This window comes from Oncorhynchus masou, chromosome 23, assembly GCF_036934945.1.
Source record: "Oncorhynchus masou masou isolate Uvic2021 chromosome 23, UVic_Omas_1.1, whole genome shotgun sequence".
In the NCBI taxonomy this organism is placed as follows: Eukaryota; Metazoa; Chordata; class Actinopteri; order Salmoniformes; family Salmonidae; genus Oncorhynchus; species Oncorhynchus masou.
In genome coordinates, this window is record NC_088234.1 from 29,206,038 (window position 1) to 29,222,586 (window position 16,549).

The 16,549-nt window shown below is 42.1% G+C and overlaps 2 protein-coding genes across 6 annotated transcripts in view; one reads left to right on the forward strand and one right to left on the reverse strand.

Annotated features, from left to right (window-relative positions):
- Positions 1-1,236, reverse strand: part of LOC135510697 (RAS guanyl-releasing protein 2-like) — an 88,315-nt gene extending 87,079 nt beyond the window's left edge. For 3 of the 4 annotated variants that reach the window (XR_010451147.1, XR_010451146.1, XM_064931825.1), the window contains exon 1: positions 744-1,236. The gene's annotated coding sequence lies outside the window, so the exon portion shown is untranslated. The remainder of the gene's footprint in view (positions 1-743) is intronic. The other variant, XM_064931824.1, reaches the window with a different exon arrangement.
- A 579-nt stretch (positions 1,237-1,815) lies between these two features.
- alpk1 (alpha-kinase 1) lies at positions 1,816-15,731 on the forward strand. Of its 2 annotated transcripts, none has more exons than XM_064931826.1 (14): positions 1,816-1,869; positions 2,452-2,600; positions 9,205-9,359; positions 9,653-9,851; positions 10,213-10,272; positions 10,356-10,442; positions 10,542-10,618; positions 10,782-10,877; positions 11,022-11,126; positions 11,310-13,122; positions 13,581-13,728; positions 13,942-14,104; positions 14,782-14,968; positions 15,137-15,731. In XM_064931826.1, exons 2-14 carry the CDS (start codon positions 2,483-2,485, stop codon positions 15,316-15,318), a joined length of 3,390 nt encoding a protein of 1,129 aa, XP_064787898.1. In that variant the 5' UTR covers positions 1,816-1,869; positions 2,452-2,482; the 3' UTR covers positions 15,319-15,731. The 2 variants fall into 2 exon arrangements, with proteins under 2 accessions (XP_064787898.1, XP_064787899.1); XM_064931827.1 differs by having other exon boundaries at positions 1,851-1,869; positions 2,290-2,600.
- Positions 15,732-16,549: the final 818 nt, after the last annotated feature.

Consider the following 16,549-nt stretch of genomic DNA (forward strand, 5'->3'; position numbering starts at 1 on the left):
ATTTATCCACATTTCCCAAACGTCTAATTTTGAAGTTGCTCCAAACAACAAATTTCTAATTGTTTTTGACAACCTGGATTGCTCCTTCTGCTCTGCATTGTTCCATTGGGGTTAGGGTTAAGTTTAGGTGTTAGATTAAAGGGTTAACATTAGGGAAAGGGGGAGCTAACATGCTAAGTACTGTGCAAAGTTTATAATTATCTAAAATTGTCAGTGATGAGATTCGAACTCACTACATTGGTGTGACTTTGTTCGCGTTATGTACAGAATAATACCAAATGCTCTGAGACCAGGTTGCTTGGCTGGTTTTGAAGGCATTTCCCATATGTCCTCGGGATATGTATACACATCCAATTTCAAAGTCAATCTTGAATGATCTCCCTGGGCAATATTTTGTTAAGATGTATGCAGCACAGTATGTGTTTACATGATGAGGCTAGTCCTCTCTTGCGCCACATGCGGATAAATCATATGTAATTGCGCAACTTGGAGATCATGTAAAGAGCCATTGGAAAATAACACAGTATCAAAATATAACTAGTGTCACAGCTTGCCTCTTGAAATGACCCTCCACAAGTTCGCCTTATTCGGTATAAAGACAAAAGTGAGGTAATAAAGCCAAGATCCGTCCAAACCGAGATAAATCAGTCCTGCATAAAAGGTTTATCAAATTAATATCGCAAACCATGAATTACATCACAAGTGCATAACCATGCACTCTGTTGTAGCCAGATATGTCTTACCTTCAGAGTTTGGAGAGTCCCATCACACGAAATGTTTGCCTAGTTATGCGCTGAAACTAAAATAATGTCAGCCTCTACGCCAGGATGCCTTCCATAAACAAATTACCAGACCATGTAGGTTGGCTGGCTATGGTCTAGATCACATTGATCGAACTGTACGGGTGTCGTTTTTTGGGTAGCAACTAGACCAAACGATAAAGTCTATGCATGCACTTGCAAGTCATTGCAACAAAAAAAAACAGTAAATCATGCGAAAATGAAGTCACAAGTTCCAGATATGAGATCCGTTGGAGTTGATGCTCCACAGCTACAGGTCTCAAATACACGTCTGCCCATGCGCTTATGCAACGCACTACTACTGCCAGCTGCCAGCACTTAGCGCCAAGTTAAAATAGATGCCTGTTGCGGTTTTACTCTCTTTACTCGAGATCGCTAGAGCCGTACATAAGTAATATGCTGTGCTGTGAGGTTAACACAGCAGTGGTTCAGCTCAATCTCCTGTCGCACAGTTCAGCCTATTTGCGATGCATCATCGTATATAGCACCCCACCGCCAATAAATGTGCATGTATGATGACGGTATTTATTTATACATTTGGGGCATTAAGGCCTGGTAATTTTGTTCTTGCGCAATATGTTTGAATAGTCTTTCACATTGATAGGTAGATGTAGACATGGGTTACATTTTACCGCTTTTTCGGGAAGAATTTAGGTTAATATAAGCCTACCACACAGGCAAACTGTCTTTTTGACATATCTGTGTTCAACATGCAAAACATCTAGGCTGCATATCCTCTGAACATTCTGACATTGCGAGACTACGAAGAACGTTCGTGGCATGTCGTTGTCCAAGAATTGAGCAGCCTCCTGATTCAGAATGTTTTATGTGGTCTAGTTAATCAATCGATTTTACAACAGTAGGCTAATTATTAGTATCAATAAAGACACTGGTGGCTTAAGTCACAGAGAGAGACTCGCAATGCCCGTGTGTTTTTAAACTAGAGATGCCCACGTGATGTCAATCAATCTTAAATTCAGAATTTAAACCAACGATATTGCAGTACTCACAAATGCCCATCCTCCAAAGTTCTGCCCAACCAGGAAGTAAAAAGACGACGGTGTTAGAGGTAGGTTTTAACTTTATGGAAACGTCACGTCTTATCTTTTGTAAAATAACACTATATCATCAGCACAAATATACTGATGTCACTTAACTTTTATTTTTCTCTGCCATAAGTAATTTATAAGATGGGGCAAATAGAAGTCGATACATGTTACTTTCACGCTTACTATTGCCTTTCTCTGGTTGACTGCATGCTTTACCAACAGTCACTGTCCGGGTATAGTTGATCAGCTAACCAGTGTGGTCATTTAGTGGACACGTCATATTATACTTATCATAAGTACTGTATTACTTACCCTACTGAAGCCTACAATTCTCTGCATGTCGGTCTATAGCTTACTATACAACAGTCTGTGATAGAAAATATAGGTAGTCTATTCAGTGTCAATAACCGTTTGTTTATTTTTGTCTCATCTCATACCAGACCATTGGCTAAGCTAAATAAGCGGGTTGTTTCCTTCAGTGGAAACTGCAACACACTCAGCTTCTCACAGGTTGTGGAGCGGGCCCTGGGACATGGGCACCTGTTTATTTTCATACACTGATCTTCTCTTGTATACACATCGATTCATTGTATACATTCCAGAGGACTGACAGAGAGGTTACTAAAAGGCACCATGGACAGCCAGGAGGTGGGAGCCATGCTAGAGGAGTGTCACAGGGCTGCGTCTGCAGCAGGTCTGGTGGTTGTGGAGCCCACAGAGGAAGTCAAGCTCAACTTCCAAAGATACAGAGGTACTCCAGCAGAGGGTGGTCTTTGCCTATTTCTAAAATTATGGCTGGGACAAAGTTTGTAGCTTTGCAGGGCCATAATGTGTTGTCAGGTGTTTAAATCTAGCGTAGAATAGGATTAAATACAAATCAAATAACTTAATTTGCCTTCCCGAGTTGCGCAGCGGTCTATGGCACTGCATCGCAGTGTTGCAACGTCACAACATTCTGGGGTTAGATCCAGTCACTAATGGCTGTGACTGGTAGTGCCATAGGATGGTGCACAATTGGCACAGCGTTGTCCGGGTTAGGGGAGGATTTGGCCAGGGGGGACTTTACTTGGCTCATTGCGCTCTAGCGACTTGTGGTGGGCGGAGCGCCTGCAGGCTGACTTCTCTCTTCAGTTGATCAGTTTTTCCTCCGACACGTTGGTGTAGCTGGAACCACCGCTACCTCACCTGAGTGTAGTTTTCGGTCGGAGTAAACCCTCTAGGTTTATTGTTTGTTTTATTGTTCACATCTTTATGCAGGAGTTTGCATTCACTCGATACTGAGTGAGTTGATAACAAAGGGGTTTGAGAGATCTTACAAAAAGACAAGCCGTGTTTTTATATTATAAACGCCAGTAATGCAGATTTTGTCCATCTTCAGGAAACTCATTTGTGTGAAAAATTATCTTTTTTTCAGTCACAATAGGGAGATAGGCCTATCTCGGTCATGGATCAAACTATTCTGCTGGTGTTTTGACACTTATCCACAAGTTGAAAGGCAACAGAATCTACATCTTCATGATGGATCATTTGTTTTGCACTTTTACACTTTTTTTCTCCCCAATTTCATGACATCCAATTGGTATTTACAGTATTGTCCCATCGCTACAACTCCCCTATACGGACTTGTGATGGTCGAGAGCCATGCGTCCTCCGAAACACGACCCTGCCAAGCTGCACTGCTTCTTGACACACTGCTCGCTTAACCTGGAAGCCGTCCGTACCCTTGTGTCAGAGGAAACACTATCCAGCTGGTGACCTTAGTCAGCTTGCAGGCGTCCGGCCCGCCATAAGGAGTCGCTAGAGCGCGATGGGACAAGGAAGTACTGGCCAGCCAAACCCTCCCCTAACCCGGACGACGCTGGGCCAATTGTGCACCGCATCATGGGCTTCCCGGTCATGGTCGGCTGTGACACAGCCTGGAATCTAACCCGGGTCCATAGTAATGTGACTTACACCGCTGCACCACTCAGGAGGACTGCTATTTTCATCATCTGCAATGTGTATGGACATAACTCAAAGGTGCTCCAAAAAGACCCCTTTTTTTCACAAATTGCCAGAAAATTATAGGATTTACACAAATATTCAGAGACTTTTCTAAATCTCTCAGTGGATTTTAACGAAACACCTGATGACTCTGACTCGTTCTAGGTGGAAAACGATCAGCAAAGCTCTCAAACTAGCAATATCATCAGAACATTATGCAAGGATCTCTCTGTTGATGATGCCTGGCATTATTTCAATCCGGGTGCAAAGGGTTATACAGTGGCTCAAAAAAGTATTTAGTCTGCCACCAATTGTGCAAGTTCTCCCACATAAAAAGATGAGGCCTGTAATTTATCATAGGTACACTTCAACTTCAAAAAAAAATCCAGAAAATCACATTGTAGGATTTTTTTATGAATTTATTTGCAAATTATGGTGTTAAATAAGTAGTTGGTCAATAACAAAAGTTTCTCAATACTTTGTTATATACCCTTTGTTGGCAATGACAGAGGTCAAACGTTTTCTGTAAGTCTTCACAAGGTTTTCACACACTGTTGCTGGTATTTTGGCCCATTCCTCCATGCAGATCTCCTCTAGAGCAGTGATGTTTTGGGGCTGTTACTGGGCAACACAGACTTTCAACTCCCCCAAAGATTTTCTATGGAGTTGAGATCTGGAGACCGGCTAGGCCACTCCAGGACCTTAATGCTTCTTACGAAGCCACTCCTTCGTTGCCCGGGCAGTGTGTTTGGGATCATTGTCATGCTGAAAGATCCAACCACGTTTCATCTTCACAATGCCCTTGCTGATGGAAGGAGGTTTTCACTCAAAATCTCACGATACATGGCCCCATTCATTCTTTCCTTTACACGGATCAGTCGTCTTGATCCCTTTGCAGAAAAACAGCCCCAAAGCATGATGTTTCCACCCCCATGCTTCACAGTAGGTATGGTGTTCTTTGGATGCAACTCAGCATTCTTTGTCCTCCAAACACGACGAGTTGAGTTTTTACCAAAAAGTTATATTTTGGTTTCATCTGACCATATGACATTCTCCCAATCTTCTTCTGGATCATCGAAATGCTCTCTAGCAAACTTCAGACAGGCCTGGACATGTACTGGCTTAAGCAGGGGGACACGTCCGGCACTGCAGGATTTGAGTCCTTGGCAGCGTAGTGTGTTACTGATGGTAGGCTTTGTTACTTTGGTCCCAGCTCTCTGCAGGTCATTCACTAGGTCCCCCCGTGTGGTTCTGGGATTTTTGCTCACCGTTCTTGTGATCATTTTGACCCCACGGGGTGAGATCTTGCATGGAGCCCCAGATCGAGGGAGATTATCAGTGGTCCTGTATGTCTTCCATTTCCTAATAATTGCTCCCACCGTTGATTTCTTCAAACCAAGCTGCTTACCTATTGCAGATTCAGTCTTCCCAGCCTGGTGCAGGTCTACAATTTTGTTTCTGGTGTCCTTTGACAGCTCTTTGGTCTTGGCCATAGTGGAGTTTGGAGTGTGACTGTTTGAGGTTGTGGACAGGTGTCTTTTATACTGATAACGAGTGAAGGACAGAGGAGCCTCTTAAAGAAGTTACAGGTCTGTGAGAGCCAGAAATCTTGCTTGTTTGTAGGTGACCAAATACTTGTTTTCCACCATCATTTGCAAATAAATTCATTAAAAATCCTACAATGTGATTTTCTGGATTTTTTTTCTTCTCATTTTGTCTGTCATAGTTGAAGTGTACCTGTGATGAAAATTACAGGGATCTCATCTTTTTAAGTGGGAGAACTTGCACAATTGGTGGCTGACTAAATACTTTTTTGCCCCACTGTATGTATGTATGTATGTATGTATGTATGTATGTATGTATGTATGGAATTTCTTAATTCCATTATTTTACTTTTAGATTTATGTAGTGGTGTGAATTGTTAGATACTACTGCACTGTTGGCGCTAGGAACACAAGCATTTCACTACACCCGCAATAACATCTGCTAAATATGTATGTGATTTGAATTCTTCAACTATGAAGTCAGAGTTGTAGCCATTAAATGTGCCAACGAGCTGAAGCACCTGAAGTACCTTAGAAAAAAAGATTTGATGAGCGAATTTGAGCATTTCTGAAGGAATATGATCTTTCTCAATAAGAAGACTATTTAAATCTTTACAATTAGAACAGCTTTACACAGATTTGGCAAAGGGTGCATTTGTCAGACCAAGAACTAAATGGATTGAAGAGGGGGAAAGAAACACCAGTTCTTTTTAATTATCAATTCCTTTTTATGAAAACCTTTACAACTCACAATTTCAGGGAGATGGTTGTGAAAGCTACATTTGCCACATTCAGAATTATGTCCCTGTAATTGAAGAGGATTTCCACTCAGTTTTGCGATTCACCTGTGTCAGTTGAAGAAATTGGAGAGGCTCTGAATTCAATGAAAGGCCCTGATGGCCTGTCAGTTGAATTCCACATGCAGTTTTGGAAGTTACTAGAAGACCCTATTTTTAATACGTTTCAAAATTGCATTGAAAATGGTGAAATGGTCTCTACTATGAAACAGGACCTTATTTCACTGTTTCCGAAGCCTGGTAAAGACCCTTCTCTCATTGACAATTGGAGACCAATTAATTTATGAAATATTGATTGCTCTGGTTTATGCCAAATGATTAAAGAAAGCAATTGATACCATTTATAAATTAGACTCAAGCAGGATTTATGAAAGACAGTCAAGTTCCAACATTCATTTAGTCCTGAACCTTTTAGATTATTCAGATGCAATTGACTCAGATGCTGTTTTATTTTGGGACTTTTGTAAAGACGTTGAATATGAATTTCTCTTTCGGTCTCTGAAACTTATTGGTTAAGGTGAACATTTTTATGAAATTCATTCACATATTTTACAAATATATAAATAGTTCTGTCATACCTTAATATATCCAAAAGATTCAGTGTCAACGCAGGTGTATGACAGGGATGCCCAATTTCACCCTTTTTATTCATTTTGGTAGTGGAACTTCTATCTCTAGATATTCTGAATAATGCAAACCTGCATGGCTTATCCATTTTTAACAGAGAAATCCACATTTCCCAACTGGCTGACAATACTACTCCTTTAAAAAAAAAAAAAAAATTAAGACCAAGACCATGCCCTTAATGCTATCACGGCATTCTCTGTTGCATCTGGATTTAAACTGAATGTGAAATCTTATGTTTATATGACTCTGATGATAGAGAAATATAAAATATTCCTGTAAATGACTTAAATATTTAGGAATACATCTATCCAAAAACTACTTTGTCAGTATATTTATGAATTTCTCTCCTAAAAAAAATTGTAAAAATGTAAATTAATATATTTAAAAATTGGCTACAAAGGGATCAAATTTTATTGGTCACATTGTCACGCTCGTCGTAATGATTAGACCAAGGCGCAGCATGAATAGAGTTCCATATATTTTAATAAAACTAAAACTTACCAAAACAATAATGAACAAATGAAATGTGATGCTACTGGTGTGCCCTCAGTCAACTACATGTATACAAGATCCCACAACTAACAATGGGGAAAATGGCTACCTAAATATGATCCCCAATCAGAGACAACGATAAACAGCTGTCTCTGATTGGGAACCATATCAGGCCAACATAGACATGCAAAAACCCTAGACATTCAGCAACTAGAGTACCTACCCTAGTCACACCCTGACCTAACCAAAATATATAGAAAAACAGAGAATCTAAGGTTGGGGCGTGACACACATACACATGATTAGCAGATGTTAATGCATGTGTAGCGAAATGCTTGTGCTTCTAGTTGTGACAGTGCAGTAATATCTAACAAGTAATCTAACAAATTCACAACGACTACCTTATACACACAAGTGTAAAGGGATGAATAAGAATATGTACATAAAATATATGGATGAGTGATGGCCGTGCGACATATTGCAGTCGATGGTATAGAGTACAGTATATATGAGATGAGTAATGTAGGGTATGTAATCATTATATAAAGTGGCATTGTTTAAAGTGACTAGTCATGCATGTATTACATCCAATGATTCATTGTAAAAGTGGCTAGAGATTTGAGTCAGTATGTTGGCAGCAGCCACTCAATGTTAGTGATGGCTGTTTAACAGTCTGATAGAAGCTGTTTTTCAGTCTCTTGGTCCCAGCTTGATGCACCTGTACTGACCTCACCTTTTGGGTTATAGCGGGGTGAACAGGCAATGGCTCGGGTGGTTGTTGTCCTTGATGATCTTTTTGGCCTTCCTGTGACATCGGGTGCTGTAGGTGTCCTGGAGGGCAGGTAGTTTGACTCCGGTGATGCTTTGTGCAGACCGCACTACCCTCTGGAGGGCCTTGCGGTTGAGGGCGGTGCAGTTACCGTACCAGGCTTTGATATAGCCTGACAGGATGCTCTCGATTGTGCATCTGTAAAAGTTTGGCAGTGTTTTCGGTGACAAGACAAATTTCTTCAGCCTCCTGAGGTTGAAGAGGCGCTGTTTCTCCTTCTTCACAATGATGTCTGTGTGGGTGGACCATTTCAGTTCGATCACAGACAATCTATACTTGGAAGAGCGCTTCTGTCCAAGGCAGAGGGGCTGTCTCGCTTTGTGTACCCCTCATTATCTTTATTTGTAAATCCCTCGCCCTGTAAAGAGATCAACAAGACCTTTCTTGACTTCATCTGTAAAAATAGGTCTCACAAACTAAACAAGTAATTCCTCTCAAATAAAATATCTGAAGGTCGAGAAATGTTGCATTTTGTTGACATAACACTTTCAATATCATTTGGTTGAAAAGATGTGTTGACAATACAGAATCCATTTGGTATTTCATTCCAAACAATGTGTTTAATAATTTGGGAGGTCTTCCATTTTTATTGAAATGTATTTATATTCCTGAAAGATTAGCTGCGAAATTGGCTAGGTTTCACCAACAAGCTTTAATGTCCTTTTTGGATTGTATTTAGTATTTTCTTGTTTATACCTGTGTTTTGTTGGACATGTTTGATGTAGGGATGTAAATTTTGTATAAAAAATTGTGACTATGCGAGCGGGTGTCAAGAAGCGCGGCTTGGCGGGTCATGTTTCGGAGGACGCATGACTCGACCTTCGCCTCTCCCGATCCCGTTGGGGAGTTGCAGTGATGAGACGAGATCGTAATCACGGAAAAGTGGATTAAAACTAACGATCATTTATTGTGAATGACCTTATCACTTACTGTATAATGAACTCATAGATCTCAAATAGGCCCATTTTAACTTTAGAGTAGCTTTTAGGTATTCTCAAAGCATGATATTTAAGTAAACTTTTTTTTTCTTTACTTTTCTGTATTGTTTTTCTCTTCACCCATATTCTGTCCCCTAATTTCCAGAGTCCCTGTCAGTTGAACTGAGCATGCTACTGCAGGAGGCAGTGGCAATGAGGTGGCCATTTGTACCAGAGAAGTGGCAGTACAAGCAGTCCGTCACTTCCCAGGACAAAGTCAACTTGAAAGACGTCATTAGTCTGCATCTACCACAGCTACTGGTAATATGACCCTACACGGCTGCCACTCATATCAAAGCAAAATCAAACAAAGCACTCCCTGATGAAGGCATGTGTTTTCTAAATGTGTCAATGGTAGACTAGGGTGACATGTGGGACGCAGGCAAAAATATATTTTTAGAACTGTGTTTAATTTATATATCTAAAAATATTATTTTGACTAAGAATGCACTGATTCAAGATGACCAATAAAAAAAAAACAGCCATTTATCACAAAAAGACTGTCTTCAAAGTATTTTTTTTTTTTTTACTTTTGATTTATTTTAATGTGTCAGGCTCTGCTGAAGGCGTCCATCTTGGCCAGGGAACCCCAGTGGGCGGCAAGTGTGGTCTTCCTGATGGATCGGTTCCTGTATTGGACAGATGAGTCCAGCCGGCTGCTGAAGATCACCAAGCTCCTCCACAGACACTACCCAGGAACCCCCATCGCCCCCCAGCTGGTCATACGACAGGCCAGGGTCTATCTCAATGACGGTGAGTGAGATCATCATTCTGCGACTTCAGACTATATTTCTCACAGATTGGTTATTTGTTGTTTACTGACGAAATTAGAGTCCAGCTCTTTATCATGCGGTGTCTCCATGCTGTGTATTGGAATACTAGTTATTGTTTTTAATTTATTTACCATACTATCAAGATAAAGCTCCTTAACCTTTAAGTATAATTCCACCCCAAAAGTATATCTTGAAAACATGATTGCTGACAAGCAAAACATGTTGCGAGTTTGCCAACAATGGACTAATGAAACAAATACCAAAAAAATAGTTTTGGGGTGGAATTTTCCTTTAAGTATATTGCTTTGTATCATTTGTCATGCATGTTGTCTCGCCCACAGGTAAACTCCAGAAGGCAGAGTACATACTGAGCAGTCTTATCAACACTAGTGGAGCAACAGGTAGGCTTACAAAATACAATTATCTTACCATTTAATGTTCCCCCATGAGGGTCTCTGTCAACATGCATGTTTGAAATCTGCAGGTTGCTGGATATATCAGTCTGACAGCGATAGGACTCTTATCCAGGCGGTCAGTGTGCAAGTGCGTGGACAGGTTCTGCAGAAACTAGGTAAGGGAAGAAAGAGAGAGAAAGAGGATGTATAGCATTATGTCTACGCATCCTTCCCCCCCCCCCCCCCCCATCTCTGAATTGTATGTTTCGCCTCAGGACTGTGGCTGGAGGCTGCTGAGCTGATCTGGACCTCCCTGGTCGGCTATTACGCTCTTCCTCAACCTGATAAAAAGGTGGAGCCTAAACATCCAGTGCACCCCAATGAATAACTGAATACTAAATCACGCAATCTGTGAACTGCTCATATTTCTCCTCCAGTGGTGTTAAAAACTACTTTATGAAGGTTTAATATGTGTTTAGTATGCGTTTTAACTCTGTATGCATTTTGATTTGTAGGGCATTGGAACGTCCCTTGGGATTCTGGCCAACATATTGGTGTCTATGAATGATGGCGACTTCCATGCATTTAAGACCAATCCGGGCATTGACTTGGTGAGCACTCAGTCTTTAACCAATGAAATCACTTGTGTTCTAAAGATACACGTTGACGTCTGCGTAAGTTGTATGATTTATGACACTTTTCTAATGACTCTGACCGCTACATGACCTCAGTGTATGCCTTTATGTCTGGAGTAGTGTTTCCTTGAGAACGATGGCCACCGTCTCCTCTCAGCAGCTGAGGCAGCTAAAATGGCGGTGGTGTACAGCCAGTATGCCTCACTGTACGTGTTAACCAATGTGGTGAGTCCTCTCTTTCTCTCTTTTGTGTTTGTCTTGGGGGTGGGGGAGGGGCGGTTGTGGTGGATAAGCGAGAAGTCTTCTAGAGAGGCTGGAGCTTACTGCTAGGTGAGCACTGTGGCACAACTGCCTATTAACATAATACTATATATTATGCTATGTCATTCTCTTTCTTTCTTTCTCCAGGTCACCCAAGGCACCTGTCTGTTGTCCTACAGTTTCTCAGTAGAATGCCCCCCCTCGGACAAACACTCCTTCCTCCTCCAGGCCAAGGAAGCCTTTGAGATCGGTCTACTTACCAAAACAGGGGGGGACATGGTCACCAGCAAACAGGAGCTCCATACATTCCTCAAGGCAGCCTACTCTCTGACTGTCAGTCACAAGTGGCTGGGCACCCCTCAGAAGACAGTGGACCAGGCCAGATTGGTATGCCGGGAGGCTTTGGAGAAGTTCTATGCCTACTGCCATGCAGACAGCCAACAGAGAGATGCTCTTTGCACTGGAGTTATGAATCTGATAACCCAAGTGAAGATTCTATTGCGGGTCAATCCATTCTTGAACTCAGACAAGGGGTCGTTTATCCCAGATAGCTATAGAGACGTGGTGGAAGAGCGAGCAGTGCGGTTCACTCTGGATGGTTTCTCCCAGGTGATGGGGAGGTTCAGGCAGTACCACACCTCAGTGTGTGAGGCCTCTGAGGCAAGCTGTAGGAGGAAACATGGTCACCAGGCTGGACTCTGTATAACAGCACTGGGGACCACGGCAACGGCCCCTAACACAGAGTGTGCCACTGAGAACCACAAGCCCCAAAAAGCCACACATAAAGAAGAGTTACACAGAGACAAAGCACCCTTTTGTTTAGCTCCAAGGTTACCTCAGGAACAGGAGCTCTGTACAACTCTAGGTAGCACTGAAGAGCTACCAAGCAATAGCTATAATAAAATGTCCCTCAAATCACTCAGTAGCAGCTTTGGGTCCTCATTTGAAAAAGTATCTTTGAACAGCACTGGTTCTCCCCTCATCTGTAGTGGCAACAAAGATGGCAGTGTTCCGGACAAGGTAAACATGGAGTATCTGTGCGATCCAAACTGTCTCACCGAGGTTAGTGAAGATGAGTTGGAAAATGGGTCAGAATCTAAAAGCAAGACCAGGAAAAGAGATATCAGAGCAAGTCTCAGTGCTCAGGCAGGATCCAACTCTTCCACCCGGGTCACTTCCTCATCATCCACCCACACCGGAAATGATGTTGAGCAGTTTGAAATGATCGACGAACAGAGTCTAATAGAGACTGTGGAGACCGAGGAGGAGTGTCGCAGGTGTGGTGCGTCAGTGTCGGTGAGACCTACAGGAGACGGAGTAGTGACTCATCCAGGGTACCAAGACAAGTCGAGGACTTCCTCTTTTAGCTCCATTGGCGACAGCCTCGGCTCCCAGTCATCATGGCAGAAACTATCCCTATCTGACACATCCCGGGAGGCAGCTGCAGTACCACAAATAGGTTCTGCAGCCCCAGCAGCTGTAAATGAACACCGAGGTCCCGCCTCCTCGCAGATAGTTCCAAACTTCAATGTGGATCAAGAAGCAGAAACGGAGGAAGACACTGGATCCCCTCACCCCTTTGGGCCTAACAGTGCTGCAGCGTATCACAGAAGACCTCCACAACTAGGATCTGAGGGCCTCATCCCAGAGCAGTGTCTCTCTACAGAGATAGACAGCTCCTATGAGATGGTGGAGAAAGAGATAGGACACATAGTCCACAACACTGAACCCTGTGCTGGAGAGAAGCATCTCCCTGGGCTGGAGATTCCCTCTCACCCAAACTCCTCATGCTATACCTGTCTAAAACACGGCATCATGGGTGGTCTAGTGCCTGAGAACCAGTACGTTTTGACAGAGGAGGACTACATCGCCCTCCTGGCTGGGATATGTCATGGCTGTATGTTAAAGAGACTGCAGAGTGACATGAAATTCAAGCTTGGGAAACAGAAAAGTGCCTACAGTGAGTTCCTTTTGCCTCGTAGTGTTGTAGAAAATGTCAATTCATGGTTGTTTTGTGTTTTTCAAGGTAAAAGGCAACTTGAAATACTTGAAATAATTATTAAGTACTAATAAGATGAAATGTACAAATGTAATGTTTACATGCAGTTCAATGCTTTCAAAAGGGTTAATGCACCAACGGCCACTTCAGATAGTCTTAATGTTAAATAACCTCTATGTTACATAAGATGCTCAATTTCTTGAACTTGTACTCGACTATCCTTAGACTGTGATGGAAATGACTCGGTTCTGAACATATACACTATTTCCAGCATACACAGTGGTTCATAGTGAACTTGACACCGGTTGCACTGAAGTTTACAAAACAGAAATGACAAGTTATTTATATTACATGGTAAAAAAATTGTATTTTGCGTAGTAATAACCTCTAAAAAATGAAAAATGTGTTATTTTCTCCAGGTGCTCTCCTTCTGAAGTACTCCAGGGCCTCTGGATTGTGGACGTCCAGAGAGACCTATGTGTACATCGGAGAGCCAATAGGGAAGCAAGGCCAGCAGAGAATAGCATTATGGGTACAGTTTCTACACCAAGAGGAGAGGCTGAGTAGGTCAGTAGGGATAAATCAAGATTTACTTGAATCCAACTTTGAAACACAGAAACATCTGAATCCTAACTTCAGAGATACTCACATTTTCGCAGTCTCCCATCGACATCGATGCATGGTTTTATGTTTTGCAAAAGTAAACATTGTGTGCACGTCTCGTGTTAGGATTGGGCCCTAACGTGAACATGTTCTCTGCGTTTTTATTTCCCCCTTCAGCTATGTGGGGAAGGAGTACCTAGAACCTAAGGGCATTCAGTTCCACCTGAGTGACGTGGAGAGGCAGATGACGGCCCAGTACTACGTGACAGAGTTTAACAAGAGACTCTACAAGGAGAAAGTGACCGCTCAGATCTTCTTCATCCCTTCAGAAGTGCTACTGGTAAGGCATTAAGTAACGTCCAGCTAATCATTGATTCATTGGTGATTGTAAGTGCTCTGATAGCCTGGGCTCAGATCTGTTTGAGCAACTCCATAGAACTTGGCTATACAGCACAAACAGGTCTAGGCCCAGGCTAGTACTCCGTGGCTTAGCTTCCTGATGTATTATGCAATGAGGTGATTGACATTTTAATAACACCGTTCAAAATGAAATATTGCCATACTTTTCCAGACACCACCACACACACACGCACACACACACACACACACACACAACTAATATGTTTTATCATTTGATTTGTTTTTTTAATTAGCATTGGGACCTGTTGTGCCAAAGCTACACTTCACCAAATCAAATTAAATAGAGCACATTTCATACACAGTCAGTGTGCTTTACCCTAAGAAGAAAGAAACCAATCCAAACAAACAAACTTCACCGTGGTCATATTGAAAGATGGTATTTTTATTTTCTGATAGCTGCTTATTATGAAGGACTGTTTTTAATTGCTATGACTGATATGTGGTTGTTTTATCTGCCTTAGTTGAGTGCATTGACTAAGTCGCTCTGAATAAGATTGTCGACTAAATTACCAAAACGTATTGTAAAATGTCATGTTTACACATCTTCAAAAGAAGTGAACCTTCCTCCTGTTTAGACAGCTGCTTGTTTTGTTTCAGATCTTGGAGGGAGATGAGGTGGTGGACTGTGTGACAGTGGAGCCCTACATGCTGGGGGACTTTGTGAAGCTCACCAACAACACTACTAAAGTGGACAAGCGGTTCAAGGCGTCAGAATATGGAATCGCTTTCGGACATTTCACCTACCAGTTCTCTGGATGCCAAGAGGTTGTTGTCGACCTACAAGGTGTGCGCGTGTACATGCGTGTGTGTGCTTGTGCAGTGTGCGTGTGCAGTGTGCGTGTGTCCGTCTATGCCTCAGGTGACTATAACGTTCATTTTGTTGAATCTTATAATTCAGCATTTTACATTACATTTTCTATATGTCACACAATGTTTTTCTTTTTTTCCCCAGGGTGGGTGACCGCCAATGGGAAGGGGCTGACGTACCTCACAGACCCTCAGATCCACTCTCTCAGGACCCCTAAAGGTGCCACCAACTTCGCTGAGAGGGGGGTCAGTTATTTCCTAAAGGACCAGCATGGACCAGAATGCAACAGTATCTGTGACCTACTGTCACTGGGCAAACTGCAGTAACATAGGTCTTGAAAACAGTGACGTCTACTCCAGATAGAGATGTGTGTGTTTGCTTGGGGCTCCTTGACAACTCTCGAACAACATATTGTTTTGGCCTAAAATATGTGCATTGCGATCCCCTACTACAATGCACAATGCACATTCTGACCTATTAGACATGGGCTGATCCTGTGGTGAAAACAGCAGTGTAGTGAAGCACATTCGGTAGCATGTGATTTTCATTTCTAGAAGTGAGAATTGCCTGCCCCGTTTACCAACCACAACCAGTTCTGTTAAAATCGGGCCGTACTGTATTTTCAAAGTACTGTAAATGCTTTTGTGACCCTTGATACCACTCTCGTTTATGTATTTATTACCTAAGGCCTGCACTCTGTTGTAGCCCACAAAGTTTTATTAAATTGACATTGATCTGTTTTAATAGCTTTTGAATTGATTACATCGTATCACAGAAATGAAAAATGAACCTGCTACTGTGTATCCGTTCACCTGTCTCGAGACCAAACACTGGATGGATTGTTGCTCGACTGATTCGACCAAACAAGGAAGTAACATCCATTGGTCTGGTTAGATTAGCCAGGATAGCACCTGACACTCACCACAAACAAATGACGCGCCAAATTATTTGTTAATTCAATGTTACTTGATCACATCTCGCTGAGTGAACCAGGGATGTATTCATTAGGCACCAAATGGAAGAAAACTGAAACAGGGAGGGGCTACTTAGATTTGTCCAATAAGAAATACTCATTTTGTTTTAAAACATTTACAGTTGTGTGCCCTAATGGATACAAATCGGAATGACTTACACAATATTCACTAGGCGTAAGTTCAGGCGCTCGAGTTCTTTGCATCAGGTGACTTGCCCGCCCCCTGGATCATATGACCGTGGTGTCACAGATGGTGCTAATAGTGCTTGAGACCTGTTTTATTTCATCACATGTTTTACTAGCTTCCTCCTTGAACAATGGTTATTTACACAATCTTGTCCTCTCCCCTGAACGGCTATACACAGGAAACAGAATACAGTACTTACAGTGGGGGCGAGGGGTTGAGGTACCGATCAAGTACAGTTAAAGCAATATAGAAATATACCTATGACAGCAAAAAACTATCCATACAAAATGCCATCTTTATCCACATATTCATTCAGATCAGACGGCTATATCCTGAAGTTATATTGCTCAGGTACTGTCACATAACACATTATTATATGGCTCTTATCAAGATAATA

Bases quoted from the DNA above. Each gene is read 5' to 3' on its own strand.
- alpk1 (XM_064931826.1), top strand. From the start codon at position 2,483: ATGGACAGCCAGGAGGTGGGAGCCATGCTAGAGGAGTGTCACAGGGCT. The intron at 2,601-9,204 runs GTACTCCAGCAG...CCTAATTTCCAG, and splicing joins CAACTTCCAAAGATACAGAG to AGTCCCTGTCAGTTGAACTG. The intron at 9,852-10,212 runs GTGAGTGAGATC...TCTCGCCCACAG, and splicing joins CAGGGTCTATCTCAATGACG to GTAAACTCCAGAAGGCAGAG.